We start from the raw sequence: 15,623 nt of genomic DNA, 5'->3' as shown, positions 1-15,623 counted from the left end.
ATAATTCAGGTGGAAGTTTCAGGATCTGGAGTATCCACAGTCATTGCTTATGATGTGGATGGAAACTGCAATTATGATTCCTTCAAATTAAATTAAAACTGGGGAGATGGAGGCATCGCTGTAGAGTGGTAGTAGAACCAAGAATTAGACTTGGCTTTGTTATTTTGCCAAAATTAATTGTTAACTCTGAGCTTGTTTTGTCATCTGTAAAATTTGAATAATGATGCCTATTTCACCTCATGTAAAATTCTTATGAGTCCATGATATAAGTGATCATAAATGTTAATACTTCATTTATAAGTAAAATGACACAAGCTTTTGAAACATTAACAGAGGAGGATGAGTGCTAAAATTAATAAAACAATTTATAAGCAAAAGCCTAACAAATTGTGGAATTGGGGCTCATAGGTATATTCAGTTAGATGGTATACTTTACAACAGAAATTGTCCTGTTTGTGCTACATTCTACATGTAACTTTTTAATTGTGTTATGTTGACCAGAGGGGATGGCAAAGAGAGTGGACCTACTAAGATATTTTTCTTATTTAGAATTTTCATCAGTAGTCTGATTTTGAAAATTAATTATTGGAACATTTTGTAGAGACTCCTTTGTGGCATGCTGACTTTACCAAAGAAGAATTGATGCAAAAGCTCAGTTCCACCACAAAAAGTGCCGATCACTTAAATGGACTGCTCAGGGAAACGGAAGCAACCAATGCAATCCTTATGGAGCAAATTAAGGTAAGGCCCAGAAACTGCTAATAAGAAAATACACCAGTTTGGGTTTCTTGACCCTCTACACATACTTACCTAAGTTTAAAAACTCACAGATCAAATGTATCCATAACATCTTGACTCTTAATGGTATTATATTCCTGAAATCAAGAAATATTGTTTTTATATCTATTATATAAATACTATTTTAATTCCTACTTTTTCTAAGAAACTGTAATAGATTTAGAAGTCATTTTTCTATGTATGCTTAAATAAAACATAAATAGGTCCCTGGCTGGGTGGTTCACTTGGTTGAGAGGTCATCCCTTACACCAAAAGGTTGTCGGTTCAATTCCTGGTCAGGGTGCATATAGGAGGCAACCTGTAGATATTTCTCTCTCATATTGATGTTTCTCTCCCTTCTTCTTGCTCTCTAAAATCAGTAAAATATATATTTTTTTATATACTTGAGTGAGGATTTTTTTTGAAATGGGTATAGGTCTGAAACTGGAGGGCAACTGAGTCCAGAGCTCATGCTACCTATCACCACTTAGCCAAAACACAGAGAAAGGGATTGGATTATAATTGCATTTTTGTTAATATCAGAGGCCACTGATCTGAGAGGGTAGCAGGTAAAAACCCTAACATCCACCTCCCCCTTGAGTTTTCAGAAGTAAGCTTATATAAGGGAAATGTGGGAATCTACGAGGAGGAGATTCCTAGGAGGAGCAGGGAGGTGCTCTTTCCCTTGGAACTGAGGAGAGAAAAAGCTGAAAGGGGAGTCTGGAGGCTTCTTCCCAAGCTCCCTTTGTTCAGCTGTTATCTCTTCATTTAGATTAGCATTCCTCTCTTCCCCTGACACCTGTGGTTTATGGCTTTTGCCAATGCCAGCTGTCTGTCACCTTCAAGGAGAAGTCTCAAGGGATATCTTTGATAAATGTCTTCATTACTGGTTCCTGGAACATGATGGTCAGCCTTCACCTTCCTGGTGGCTGGACACTCCAGGGTTGAGGTCAGGTTAAATGTCTCCTTGTTCTTGTGTGGTTGACTGTTACTGTAACAAGATCTCAGTCATAATGTAAGGTTGAATATACACTTGATTAATTGGGTATAGATTCTGTTAGTGATTATCTGACGTTATAATGGAGAGAAAAACGCAGCTAGCACTAAAAAGGATTTCATCTCTATTTCCCTTATCAGGTTCTTAAATTTTAAAGATAAACCATGGAGTATGTCTTATTCAGATCATTCTGCTGATGTTTATGGCACTAAACTACTTTCACAAGTGGCAAAATGGCATAAGAAATTTTCCATCTTAGAGATGCCAGAAACATGTAGATAGATTGTGGAGCAGTTGAGGATTACACAAATGAGATATTTTCAGTCTGGCTCAATGATATATCAACACTCCAAATATAATCATACTACTTACTGAATAGTTCTCATGAGCCAGGACCTGGGTTTTACAATTATTTAATTCTCATAATTGTTAACCAGGTCCAGGGGGTTTACCTTGGAGTGCTCCATTCAAAAAAGGAGAAGTGGATGTTGCAAGGTAGTTTTATTTACTTGCAGTGAGTGAAGAGATGAGATTCGCATCCAAAGCTCTGTCTTTCCAAGGGAAGCTTAACCATTGTGTCACAGGTGGGCACAGGTAACCAGGTTCTTGGTGATTGCAAACAATGAATTGAACTAACACACAGAAAGTTTATAGCAGAAAGAAAGGGAGCAGATTTATTAAGTGAGAGTATACTCCACAGGACATGGAAGCAGGTCAGCTCCAAGCAGAAATTCACCCTCAATGGCCAGAGGGATTCTGTTATTACAGAGCAGATATTTCCTGACTAGTTTTGGCAGGCTTCTATTGTGCATGTACAAGTAGTTATATTACTTTTAAGCTATGCGGTCTACTATGATTTTCCTTGATTATCCACCAGGGGAGGGGAGTCCCACAATGCTAATTTATTATAATGAAGGAGGAAGGGCCATGTACATCTTCTGCACAGGTGCTGTCTTGATTCACCATGACACTTTACCAGAAAGTAAAGTGACCATCCTGACCTCACTCCTGACCATCTCCTACCTCAATTGCTTATATTCACTATTTGGTCAATTACATGTTGATTTCTTCTTTATACTTGGCTACACTTATCAAGTTAGGTTCTGTCAAGTTTATTCTGATTATGGCTGGTCTGTAAAATACTATGCTACATTTTAACATTTAGCAAGAATAGCATTTAATAAGAATGGCCCTAGTTCTAACAAAATCAATGGATGAGAGAAAAACTGAAGCTGATAAACAGTGGAACAAAATTCAAACTCCTTTCTTTCTGGAAAGCACATGCTTCTGTCCAATACTATGCACGGCCACCAGCTGTTTTTGTCAAAATAATTTTTAATGCTGAGCTATTCAGCTATTAACAGTACATTATATATATTATGACATCCCATCATTAAATACTTTAGTGTGTATATCTATAAAATACTTTTTCCACATAGTCAAAACATTATCATGTCTAACAAATCATTTATTAGCCCAGTGAACCTGTGATTATTTTAATATTTTATTGCCACAAATATACATTCTCACATGATTTCTTAGACCTTATTGTCAGTTTTTAAAAATTACCCTAGGTTTTAGGACAGAGCTGGCTAGCTTTCCAGGAGTAACCTAGAGTGACAAAATGAAACACTGTATATTTTTTGGTTTAAATCCAGAAATCTTCCTCAAAGACTAACAGCCTACTGTGTTTTTCATATCTTTTGTTCCATTTTTCTGATAGTAATTTAGATTGTCTTACATTCCAGAATTTTCACTTCACCCTACATTTGACTTTGGTTTTGGTTAATTGCTCTTCATCATGTAAACATTATTTCACTGTATATATCTTAACTACCTGGGGTTCTGGGAGCAGGGCAGGGAAAGAGTTTAGTGGTGGAGATACATACATGTTCACCTCAACCCCTGCCTTTAGACTCTAGCCTGCACTCCTTACAGTGTTTGGTAACCCAGAGCCCTGAGCCTACCCCTACCGCCTTAAGTTGCTACAGAGTAGAAGGGGAAGGAAGCATCATGGCACCACTATATAGACTTTACATAGTCCTCAGATTTTATCCCCAGTTTCCATTATACTTCTGAAGCAGGTGATTTTCTGTGGTATACTTTCTCTCATCTGTGGTGCTTGGTCAGCACTAAGCTGAGTAACTTACAGTACATCTCTCCCATCTTAGAATTTCTTGAAATTTCTCAGCTACATTTTTCTCCTAGGGTCTCCTTTATTGTCATTTTGTGGGCATTTTAGGGGGAAGAGAAAAAATGCACTTATTCATTCTGCCATGTTTAACCAGAAGCTCCTAAAACCTACTTTTCAAAGTCATTTCTCTACTACCAGCTTCTCAAAAGTGAAATTAGAAGATTGGAAAGAAATCAAGAGCGAGAGAAGTCCTTAGCTAACCTGGAGTACTTGAAGAATGTGTTGCTGCAGTTCATTTTTCTAAAACCAGGGAGTGAAAGAGAAAGGCTTCTTCCTGTCATAGATACAATGTTGCAGCTCAGTCCTGAAGAAAAGGGAAAACTTGCTGCAATTGCTCAAGGTAGGTGTAGCAAAGTCTTAAAACATCTGCCTTATAATTTACACTAAATATTGTCTCATGGTTGAAATTTTGTATGTGTGCTTACAATCTTTATTATAACGCTGTGACTTAAAATTATAACTTAATTTTGTTTATTTGGATGTTCTATCATATCTAGTAAACCCGCAACTAGATTAGAAAAAAAGCTAGCTTTTTAACAATGTTCAGCAACTATAGGACATTTATATAATTTTTAACCTGCAGCAAAATACAATACAGTGTTTAATTTTGTCAACCCATGCTTGTTTAAGCCAATTCAGTGCCAATACGAATCCTCATTTTAGCATGTGATGAAGGAAACTTTATTGAGTGCGAAACAGTTCAACTGTGATGCAGCAAAGCTGTGAGGCAGCCCTGGGCCAGGCCCTTCTCCTGTTAGACAGTTTGGCTCTGCTCCTTGCTGATCTGCTTTGCTGTGCTCCTGGGAGGCTCCTGTTTCCTCAACCAAGGAAACAGTCTTCATTCTTCAGCGGAAAGGGAAAGTGGACTCTTTAGAGCCACAGGGGAGCTGGCTTATATTGACAGATGTCCCCATCCCTGGTTTCTGATTTGTCTGTCTTCATGCAAATGGGGACTCCAAATCTTGCAGTCTGATTGGTCACAAGGCACTGGGTTTTTTTTTTTTTTTAAGATTTTATTGATTTTTTTTAGAGAGGGAGAGAAACATCAACATGTGATAGCCTCTTGTGCACCTCCTACTGGGGACCTTGCCTGCAACCTAGGCACATGCCCTGATTGAGAACTGAACCAGTGACCCTTTGGTTTGCAGGACAGCACTCAATCCACTGAGCCACACCAGCCAGGGAGAAGGCACTGTTCTGATTGGTCAGAATAGAGATACTTTGGTTGGTTGGAGCTGCACAGCTCCAATTGGAAAGCCTCGGTGCTATTAATTAGTTGAAATAGGATTCCTTGCCGTACCAGGAACTTCTTTACAAGAGCTGGCTCAAAAAACAGAAACAGAGTGCAGGCAGAAGGTGAGCAGCAATTCAGTGTAGCCCTCTTTCTAAAGTGCGGTTTGTGGGAGAGGAGCCTGTGTAGAAATGGCCTAGGGTTGATTTGTTTTGTTTTGTTATACCTCGAGGCCAATTAGCCACCAGCAGCTCTTCTTAGTAGACATCTTCTTTGTCAGGGTTCACAGTTTGAGCTTCTGGAACCCCAGAATCTCTTCAAAAAATGTGGTTTTATTTCGCATCGTAATTTTTTAACATGTGTTGGCTTGTTCTCTCCTACTTTCTCCTTTTCTACACAAAATAATCTAGAGACAACAGTCTTAAACGGCTTAACACTTTGTCTATGTCATATGCAACAGTCCATTTCCAGGTTTATATAACTTTAAAGCTATCCTGTATTTTAACACTTTCATGTGAAATAGATTTAACACTGTGATTTCATAAACTCCTTTAAAATGATTCTCATACAGCTGCTATAGTTTCCTAAATTGAAATTGTATCTTAAGGATCATAGTTTCATTTTTGTTTTAGTTTGTTTTTTCTTTGAGAAACAAAAGCCAGGTTTATTTGTTCATTTCTTGTGTTTGAAGTACTCAGTAGCATCATTGGCCTGAGTACACAACTGCAGCCAACTACTTTACAGGGTTTTCAGCTCTGTGTCGATTATGGAGGCCTAACCAGTCTTCTAGTTTCTTCTTGTCATCTTAGGTTGATTTGGTGTTCAGCACAAAGGGCCTCCACCAACTTGCCGTACCAAGGCTCACCAAACTTTGATGCAAGCACACAAATATGAGCTTGGCATGTTTTCCTAGGATTCCTTAGAACAATGCTGTTCAGAACTTTTGTACTAACACCGTGAACTTCACAGTTTCTTCCCTCAGCTGCAGTTTTGTTCCAGTTCCAACCCACAGTATTGAGGTTGATACATGTACTTGTAAGGCATTGTCAGCTGTCTGAAGTCTGCATGCTAGGCCACCATGGATGAGGGGTCTTTAGGACCTCTGTAAAGCAGTATTAACATCTATTATGCCTCTAGAAGCAATGCCTTTCTCAGCCATGGTGATGGGTTATGAGTGGAGCCAAATCTTGAATACAGCCAAACCTTCCTGAAACTCTATGGTACCAGGGAATGTGTTTTAGTTTTAAAACATTTGAATTATTGACATCTTCAAGCATACAGAGAGAATACTGTAATAATGCCCCTTGTAGCTATCATCCATCTTTAACATTTTTCAGCTCCTAGTCACTCTTCTTTTGACCAGAGAGAAAGCTGAGTCAGGCCCTGCACCCCCAGGTTGCTCCTCAGTTCTTGCCTCATTCACAAGAGAATTATTCAAGCAAGAGACAAACATATATAGTGGATATGAGATAGCAAGTTCATTTATGAAATACATATGAGCATGAAGCTACAAGCAAGCAGACACCTGGCTAGTCTGAATGTCCTACGTATAGAGGAAATAAAGTTGTTAGTAAGTTTGTTAGTATGTGTGTTCTATACATTTGAGCTGAGGCCACAAGTGGGCACCCAGCTAATCTGAGTGTATTGACTCTTGGGGTTCAAGGGTTATATCATTTAATTAGCTCCTTGGTTTCCCCTCCTTCCCCTTCAAATCCTTGGGAATAATGCACAGCTACAAAGACTTTCTTCCTCAGTTAGTAAAAGCTCTTTATCTCAGTGAAATTGCTTCAGAGACTCTCTTTTCCAGCAGAGTCTCAAGTTCTCTCCTCCTGCTCTATCCCTGCTTGGACCACCCAGCAATCTTATTGAATCAGGTTCAGGACTGTTGAATCAATGAGTAAGACATGTCTCCCCCCTCCTCCCTGCCTTAGTTCACCATCTATCCTATCTAACAGCAGGAAAAGAATCAACACTGACATACTCACTGTAGGTGCCTGATTTGATTAGCAGAGGGTGTCAGATGTTACTCAGGGCAAGAGCAAATGCATTGTATCTCAGCACAGGTTTTCCCTGGTTCTCGGTCACCTAAGGAGGTGAATAGCTGCCAGGAATACTGACTGCACAGAGCAGGGTCCTGCCAGATCTGAGAACACAGCTGAATTTTCTCTCTCACAAGATTTATATACAAGAGTATACCATTCATTCCAGATGAACATACAACAATCTGCATTTTATTAGGGGAGTGTTTACAGTCATCTAGCTATCATTGTTCCTGGAAGACATCTCCTTCTCTTATGGAAGAAAGCAGAGTTAGTGCCCAGTTGTCTATCCCTAAATAAAGAATATCCCTTTCTTCAACTTTCTAGAAGCTTTTCTTGCAGATTTTGGAAGGCAGACTTCTAAAAGGCCTCCTGCCCCTTTTATTCCCTCCTGCACATGTCTGCGCCATGCTTTTATGTAATCCTCTCCTCTCGAATGGCAAGTAGGCTGATCTTGTGACTTGTTTCTTACAAGTAGACTACATCAAAGGTGATAGGATGTCACTTTCTTTTTTTTTTTTTTAAAGATTTTATTTATTTATTTATCTTCAGAGGGGAAGGAGAGAGGGAGAGAAACATTAATGTATGGTTGCCTTTTGTGCATCCCCTGCTGGTAGTTAGCCTGCAAGGGACCAGCCTGCAACCCAGGCATGTGCCCTGACTGGGAATTGAACTGCGATCAACTGATCCGCAGGCCCACGCTCAATCCACTGAGCTACGCCAGCCAGGGCTCAGGATGTCACTTTCATTATTAGGTTGCAAAAAGATTGTGACTTCTGTCTTGGTAGCAGACCTTCTGCCTCCTCCACTTACATACTTCATTGACACAAGCCGCCATATGGAAGAGGCCCATTTGGCAAGAAAACAAGACCATCAGTCCAACATCTACTGAGGAACTGAATTCTGCCATCCACCATGAATTTGAAGCAGATCCTTATCCTTTGTTCCTTCAGATGAGACCCCATCCCTGGCAGATAGGTTGACTGTATATTTTTTTTTTACAATGTTAAATGGGAAGTAGTGGCCTACGCTTTTGTTGTTGTTCAAGTAGTTTTCTGCCTTTTCCCCCCCACCCCTCCCCACCTCCTTCCCATTTCTACCACACCCTTGTTTTTGTCCCTGTGTCCTTTATAATTGTTCCTGTAAACCCTTCACCATTTGCCCCCATTATACCCTCCCCTCTCCCCTCTGGTCACTGTCAGACTGCTCAATTTCAGTATCTTTGGTTATATTTTGCTTGTTTATTCATTTTGTTGATTAGGCTCCAGTTAAAGGTGACATCATACAACATTTGTCTTTCACTGTCTGGCTTATTTCGCTCAGCATAATGCTCTCCAGTCCCATCCATGTTGCCACAAAGAGTGGGAGCTCCTTTTTCTTTCTGCTGCATAAAATTCCATTGTGTAAATGTACCAGGGTTTTTTATTATTATTATTTATTTAATTATTTTTCAAGTACAGTTTTCTGACTATTACTCCCATCCCAACCCACCCCCCAGTGCTCCCCCCTCCCATTTCCACCCTTCTTAGTTGTTGTCCATGTATCCTTTATATTTGTTCCTCTAAATCCCTCCCCTATTTCTCCTGAAATGCCCTCCCCTCTCCCCTCTGATCGCTGTCCCCCTGTTCTCTATTTCAGTGTCTGGTTATATTTTGCCTGCTTCTTTGTTTTGTTCTTTAGCTTCCTGTTAAAGGTGAGATCATATAGTATTTGTCCTTCAACACCTTGTACCAGAGATTTTTGATCCATTCATTTACTGATGAGCACTTAGGTTGCTTCCAGCAATTGGCTACTGCAAATTTTGCTGCTGTGAATGTTGGGGTGCATAGGTTCTTTTCAATTGATGTTTCAGGGTTCTTAAGATATAATCCTAGCAGTGGAATTGCCAGGTCAAAAGGCACTTCCATTTTTAATTTTTTGAGAAAATTCTATACTATTTTCTACAGTGGCTGCACCATTCTACATTCCCACCAACAGTGCATTAGGGTTCTCTTTTTTCCACATCCTCTCCAACACTTGTTTGTTGGTTTACCATGTCCATTCTGACCTGTGTAAAGTGGTATCTCATGCTGGTTTTAATTGGCATCTCTCTGATGACTAGTGATAGCATGTTTTCGTATGCTGGCCCCTCTGTATGTCCTCCTTGGAGAAGTGTCTGTTCAATTCCTTTGCCCATTTTTTAATTGGGTTGCTTGTTTTAGAGTGGAGTTGTGTGAGTCCTTTATATATTTTGGAGATCAGTCCCTTGTTTGAAGTATCATTGGCAAATATATTTTCCCATATGGTTGGTTCTCTTTTCATTTTAATGCTGTTTTCTTTAGCCGTGCAGAAGCTTTTTATTTTGATGAGATCCCATTTGTTTATTCTTTCCTTTATGTCCCTTGCTCTAGGGGACATGTCAGTGAAAATATTGCTGTGTGGAATGTCTGAGATATTCCCATCTGTGTTCTCCTCTAGGACTTTTATGGTGTCACAGCTTATATTTAAGTCGTTTATCCACCTTGAATTTATTCTTGTGCATGGTGTAAGTTGGTGCTTGAGTTTCTTTTTTTTGCATGTAGCTGTCCAGTTCTCCCAACACCATTTGTTGAAGAGGCTATTTTTGCTCCCTTTTATACTGTTACCTTCTTTATTCAATATTAATTGAAGATAGAGACTTGGACTTATTTCTGGGCTCTCTATTCTGTTCCATTGGTCCATGTGCCTGTTCTTGTGCCAGCATCAGGCTGCTTTGATTACAGTGGCCTTCTAATACAGTTTGATATCAGGTATTGTGATTCCTCCTACTTTGTTCTTCTTTCTCAGAATTTCAGCTGCTATTCGGGGTTGTTCATGATTCCACATAAATTTTTGAAGTGTTTGTTCTATGTCTGGGAAATACGCCACTGGTACTTTAATAGGTATTGCATTGAATCTATAAATTGCTTTGGGTAGTATGGACATTTTGATGATGTTAATTCCTCCAATCCATGAATACAGATATGTTTCCATTTGTTTGTGTCTTCCCTAATTTCTTTCTTCAGTGTTGTGCAGTTCTCTGAGTACAGGTGTTTTACCTCATTTGTTAGATTTATTCCTAGGTATTTTATTTTTCTTGTTGCTATATCAAATGGGATTTTTTTCTTGATTTCTGTTTCTGGTATTTCATTGTTGGTATACAAAAATGCCTTTGATTTCTGGACATTCACTTTGTATCTTGCTGTTTTGCCAAATTCATTTATTAGATCAAGCAGTTTTGGGGTGGAGTCTATACACTATCATGTCATCTAGAAACAATGACAATTTTGTTTTCTCCTTTCCAATTTGGATGCCTTTATTTCCTTTTCTTGTCTGATCACTGTGGCTGAAACTTCCAATACTATATTGAATAGAAGTGGTGAAAGTGGACAACCTTGTCTTGTTCCTGATCTTAGTGGAAAAGATTTTAGTTTTTCCCATTAAGTATGATGTTGGCTATATGTCTCTTATATATGGCCCTAATTATGTTGAGAAATGCTCCTTCTATTCCTACTTTGGTGAGTGTTTTTATCATGAATGGTGCTGTACCTTATCAAAAGCTTTTTCAACATCTATTGATATGATCATGTGATTTTTGTCTTTGTTTTTGTTTGTGATGTATTACATTTACTGATGTGCAAATTTGTACCATCATTGCATCCCTGGGATGAATCCCACTTGGTCATAGTGTATGATCTTTTTAATGTATTGTTAGATGTGGTTTGCCAATACTTTGTTTAGTATTTTAGCGTCTATATTCATCAGCAATATTGGCCTGAAATTTTCTTTCTTTGTTGTGTCTTTATCTCATTTTGGGATTAGGATGATGCTGGCTTCATAAAAAGAGTTTGGGAGTTTTCCATCACTTGGGATATTTTGGAATACTCTGTGAAGGATAGGGATTAGCTCTGCCTTAAATGCCTTGTAGAATTCTCCTGTAAAACCATCTGGTCCAGGGCTTTTGTGTGATGGGAGTTTTTTTATTACTTCTTCAATTTCATCTGCTGCTATTGGTCTGTTCAGGCTTTCTGCTTCTTCTTCATTGAGTTTTGGAAGATTATTTTTCTAGAAATTTGTCCATTTCACCTAGGTTTTCAAATTTCTTGGTATACAGCTCTTCATAATAATTTCTTACAATCCTTTGTATTTCTGTGGTATCAGTTGTAATCTCTCCTCTTTCATTTCTGATTGTATTTATTTGGGTCCTCTCTCTTCTTTTCTTGATGAGCCTACTTAAAGACTTGTCTATTTTGTTTACCTTTCAAAGAACCAGCTTCTGGATTCATTGATCCTTAGAATTGTTCTTTTAGTCTCTGTGTCATTTAATTCTACTCTGATCTTGTTTATTTTTTTCCTTCTACTTGCTCTGGGCTGTCTTTGTTGTTGTTCCTCGAGTTCTTGTAAGCCTAGGGTTAGGTGGTTTGAAATGTTTCTATCATTTTTAGGTAGACCTGTATTGTTACAAACTTCCCTCTCAGGACTGCCTTCACTGTGTCCCATAACTTTTGGTGTATTGTGAGTTCATTTTCATTTGTTTCCAGAAACTTTTTTATTTCTTTCCTGATTTCATTCTTGACCCATTCATTGTTTAATAGCATGCTATTCAATCTCCATGATTTTGAGTGTTTTGGGTTTTTTCCTTGAGGTTGATTTCTAGTTTCAGTCCCTTGTGGCTGGAGAGAATGCTTGATATGATTTCAGTTTTCTTGAATTTGAGGCTTGTTTTGCGTCCTATCATGTGGTCTATCTTTGAAAATGTTCCATGTGCATTTGAAAAGAATGTTTTGGGGGGGTTTTTTTGTCTTCTTTGGGATGAAAGGCTCTATATTATCAGTTAAGTTCATTTGATCTAGGAGATTGTTCGATGCTGCAAATATCTTTGCTGATATTTTGTTTGGAAAACCTGTCCATTTTTGACAGTGGGGTATTAAAATCCTCAACTATAATTGTGTTGCTGTCAATATCTTTCGTGAAATCCTCCAAGACTTTCCATATGTATGTGGTTGTTCCTATATTGGGTGCATGTATATTTACAATGTTTATGTCTTCTTGATGGATTCTTCCCTTGAGTATAATGAAGTGACCTCTGAGTCTCTTTATATGGCCCTTTTTTGAAGCCTGTTTTGTCTGATATGAGTATTGCTATCCTGACTTCTTTTTTTCCCTGTTCCTTTGCTTGGAAAATTTGTTTCTAGCTTTTCACATACAGTCTGTATAGGTCTTTTGTTTTGAGGTGGGTCTCTAATAGGCAGCATATGTGGGAGTCATGCTTTCTTATCCAGTCAGCTATTTTGTGTCTTTCTGTTGGAGCATTTAATCCATTTACCTTTAAGGTTATTATTGATAGGTACTCATTCATTGCCATTTTTTTGTACCTGTGTTCCTTTCTCTCTCACTCTTTTCCTTCCTTTTCTTAAAGCAGCCACTTTAGCATCTCTTACAGAGCTGGTTTGGTGGTGGTGTATTCTTTAGATTTGTCCTGGAAACTCCTTATTTGGCCTTCCCTTTTAATTGAGATCCTTGCTGTGTAGAATAATCTTGGTTGCAGTCCTCTGGTTTTCATTAGTTGGAATATTTCTTGGTATTCTCTTCTGTTTTGGACCGTTTCCACTGAGAAGTCTGCTGCCAGTTTTATTGGAGTTCTATTATATGTTACTTGCTGTTTCTCTGTTGCTGCCTTCAAGAATCTCTCTTTGTCTTAGAATTTTGCCATTTTAATTATGATGTGTCTTGAAGTGGGCCTCTTTGGGTTCCTCTTGATTGGGACTCTCTGTGTTTTCTGGAGTTGTATGACTTTTTCTCTCATCAAATTAGGGAATTTTTCGATCATTCCTTTTACAAACAGGTTTTCTAATTTTTGCTCTTCTTCTTCTCCTTCTCATATCCTTATTATATGGCTATTGTTACATTTCATGTTGTCTTGCAGCTCCCTTACCACCTATTCGTTCTTTCTGAGTTTCTTTTTCTTTTCTAGCTCTATATGGGTATTTTTTTCCTACCTCATCCAACTCACCAATTTGATACTCTACTTCATCAAGCCTGCTTGTAATTTCTTATGTTTTTTATTTCCAGGATTTTATTGTTCGTTTTTTCCTGGTTTCTGTTTATAGTTTCTATGTCTTTTCATGCAGATGTAGTTCTCACTCAGTTCCTTTTAGTTGTCTGAGAGTTTCTTGAGCATCTTCATAACCATTATTTTTAATTCTGTATCTGATAGTTTAGTTACCTCCATTTCGTTTATCTGTTTTAGTGGGGAGTCTTCCTTTTAAATGCATGTTCTTTCTTTGTCTCCCCATTTTAGGTGACTCTTTTTTTTTGTTTCTGCACTTCCTGATGTTTCACTTTTCTATCTGTCTTTATAGTGTGAACTTCTATGTTAGGAATTCTACGGGGTTCAGTGCTGTGGTCTCTTTGATCTCCTTGTCTAGATGCTCTAGATTTTGCCCTTCTTTTGTTTGTGTGGGCTTTCTTGTTGTACATGGGTTTTTAACCTTTTGGTGGTTCCTTTGTTGGTGTTTTTTCTCCTCCATCGGGTATACTGATGTTCGCAGCTCCCACCCACCTCTTCTTATATGTGATCAGTGTCGGGGTAGGCAAAATGGATTAAGACATGAGAGTATTTTATGGGATTTAAAGTACTAGCAAGTAGAGAAGAGATAGGAGATTCTCTGAGTAAGTATAGCATTAACTGTGATATTTCACCCAGTTAGCCACTTTTTATGAAAGGTGAAAGAGAGATAAGACTCATGTTAGAGGGGAGAATGTTTGTGAGCTGAATCCAGAAAACAGAGCATTTATAAAAGGTTAGATGATGAGATATAGTGAGATTAAAGGATAGAAAGTAGGCATAGTGTGAGGGAGAATAGAGTTAACCACAACGTCAGTAATGCTCAGGATTAAAGTGAAGTGGACTAAGATCATAGAGGGTTGCTGTGTAGTATGTACAATTGTATGGAATAGCAATTATTTACAGTAGTACTGGAACAACAATAATATGACATGAAATATATGATTTGGATAATAAGAATAGAAAGTACCTGATTAAGAGTTGTGTGTTACTGGAAAACAGGTGAAACAAAAGAAGGAAAATTAAAGTACAATAAAGAAAGAATAAGGAAAACTAGTCAAGCAATTCAATTAAATAGAGAAATAAAATGAAGAAAACTAAACATAAGGAAGAGAAATTTTAAAAATACCAATAAATAAAAATGGTAAAAATAATGAGAAAATAATAATAATACACATAATAAAATTCCAGCTCTTTAGGGTAGCAAAGCGACATTTGTCTCATTTTCTCAGTTTTGGGAGTTACACTTGCACCCCCCCTTTCAATCTGCCTGTGGACCCTTCATAACTCCACATCTTACTGTCTCACTTGGAGGAAGAAAAAAAAGGGAAAAAAAAGAGAGAGGAACCAAAAAGAAAAATAATAATGATAAGCCTCCTGCTGATAAACCCATTCATTGAATTCTGCTCGTCTTCCTAGATGCCACAGGAAGATGGGGGCTGGGCTTCACTTTTCTCCCTTCCTATGGTTTTGAGAGGATGGGGACCAGATGTGGGTTGCAATATTGTTTCCTGGCCTCCGACCCAGTTCCTCCATGAGCTGCCAGGCTCAAATCAGCCACTTAGCTGCCCACAGCATGAGACAAGCCGGGCGGTGAGGTTCTACACTAGGCACTCACATTCTCTTGGCGTGGGCAACTGAAATCACCCTGGGGGTGGTGAGCCAGCCACTGCTGGAGAGTTCCTTATAAAGCAGCTGCTTAACAAGCCCACACCTTTTCACACAGCCCAACTTTCCAACTAGTCCAGAGACACTCCAAGTCACTGTCCCACACAGCTGAACTCCTCCCTTCTCCAAGTGTCACCCAGCACCTCAATTTCTCTGGTGCCAGCGTCCACAGTCCCAATGGATGTGTACCACCTTTGTGTGTTTCCCACTTCATCTCTGTTCCCCACAGCAACTTCCAGCATCCAGGTCCCTCCTGGTGCCGGGCTGCCCTCCCTGCTCTGGTAGGGAAGGGAGTTGGTGATCTAACCCTCCTCCCTGTATCCTGCGGTAGGTGCTGGGCTGGACTGCTGCAGCCCTGGTCCCCACACAGATTCCAGGGACCTTACCATTACAGCACAGTCTCCTCACCATCTGTTATTCAATGTCTTCTGCAATTTTGGCCCCCAAATTTCATATAAGCTGGGATTCACTCTGTTCCTCAGACAATTGCCTAGGTATTCCAGCTGAGCACAGGGAGAACTGTGCTCTGCTCCCACCTACCTCGCCAACCTCTTCTCAATCCTGATTATAGATTTTTGACAGACCCTGAGACAGAGGACCTACCTAAGCCATTCTTGGTCTTCTGCCTCACGGAAACTAAGATCATAGATCTG

The 15,623-nt window shown here is 39.0% G+C and overlaps 1 protein-coding gene across 3 annotated transcripts in view; it reads left to right on the top strand.

Moving 5' to 3' along the window:
* Positions 1 to 15,623, top strand: part of GCC2 (GRIP and coiled-coil domain containing 2) — a 98,257-nt gene that overhangs the window by 80,491 nt on the left and 2,143 nt on the right. For 2 of the 3 annotated variants that reach the window (XM_037070669.1, XM_037070663.1), the window contains exons 21-22: positions 602 to 741; positions 4,107 to 4,308. In XM_037070669.1, the coding sequence (XP_036926564.1) occupies positions 602 to 741; positions 4,107 to 4,308 (342 nt within the window). The remainder of the gene's footprint in view (positions 1 to 601; positions 742 to 4,106; positions 4,309 to 15,623) is intronic. The other variant, XM_037070673.1, reaches the window with a different exon arrangement.

This window comes from Sturnira hondurensis, unplaced genomic scaffold (genome assembly GCF_014824575.4).
Source record: "Sturnira hondurensis isolate 20B ecotype Veracruz unplaced genomic scaffold, ASM1482457v3 Scaffold0001304, whole genome shotgun sequence".
Classification (NCBI taxonomy): domain Eukaryota; kingdom Metazoa; phylum Chordata; class Mammalia; order Chiroptera; family Phyllostomidae; genus Sturnira; species Sturnira hondurensis.
This window is presented reverse-complemented; position numbering and strand designations above follow the sequence as displayed.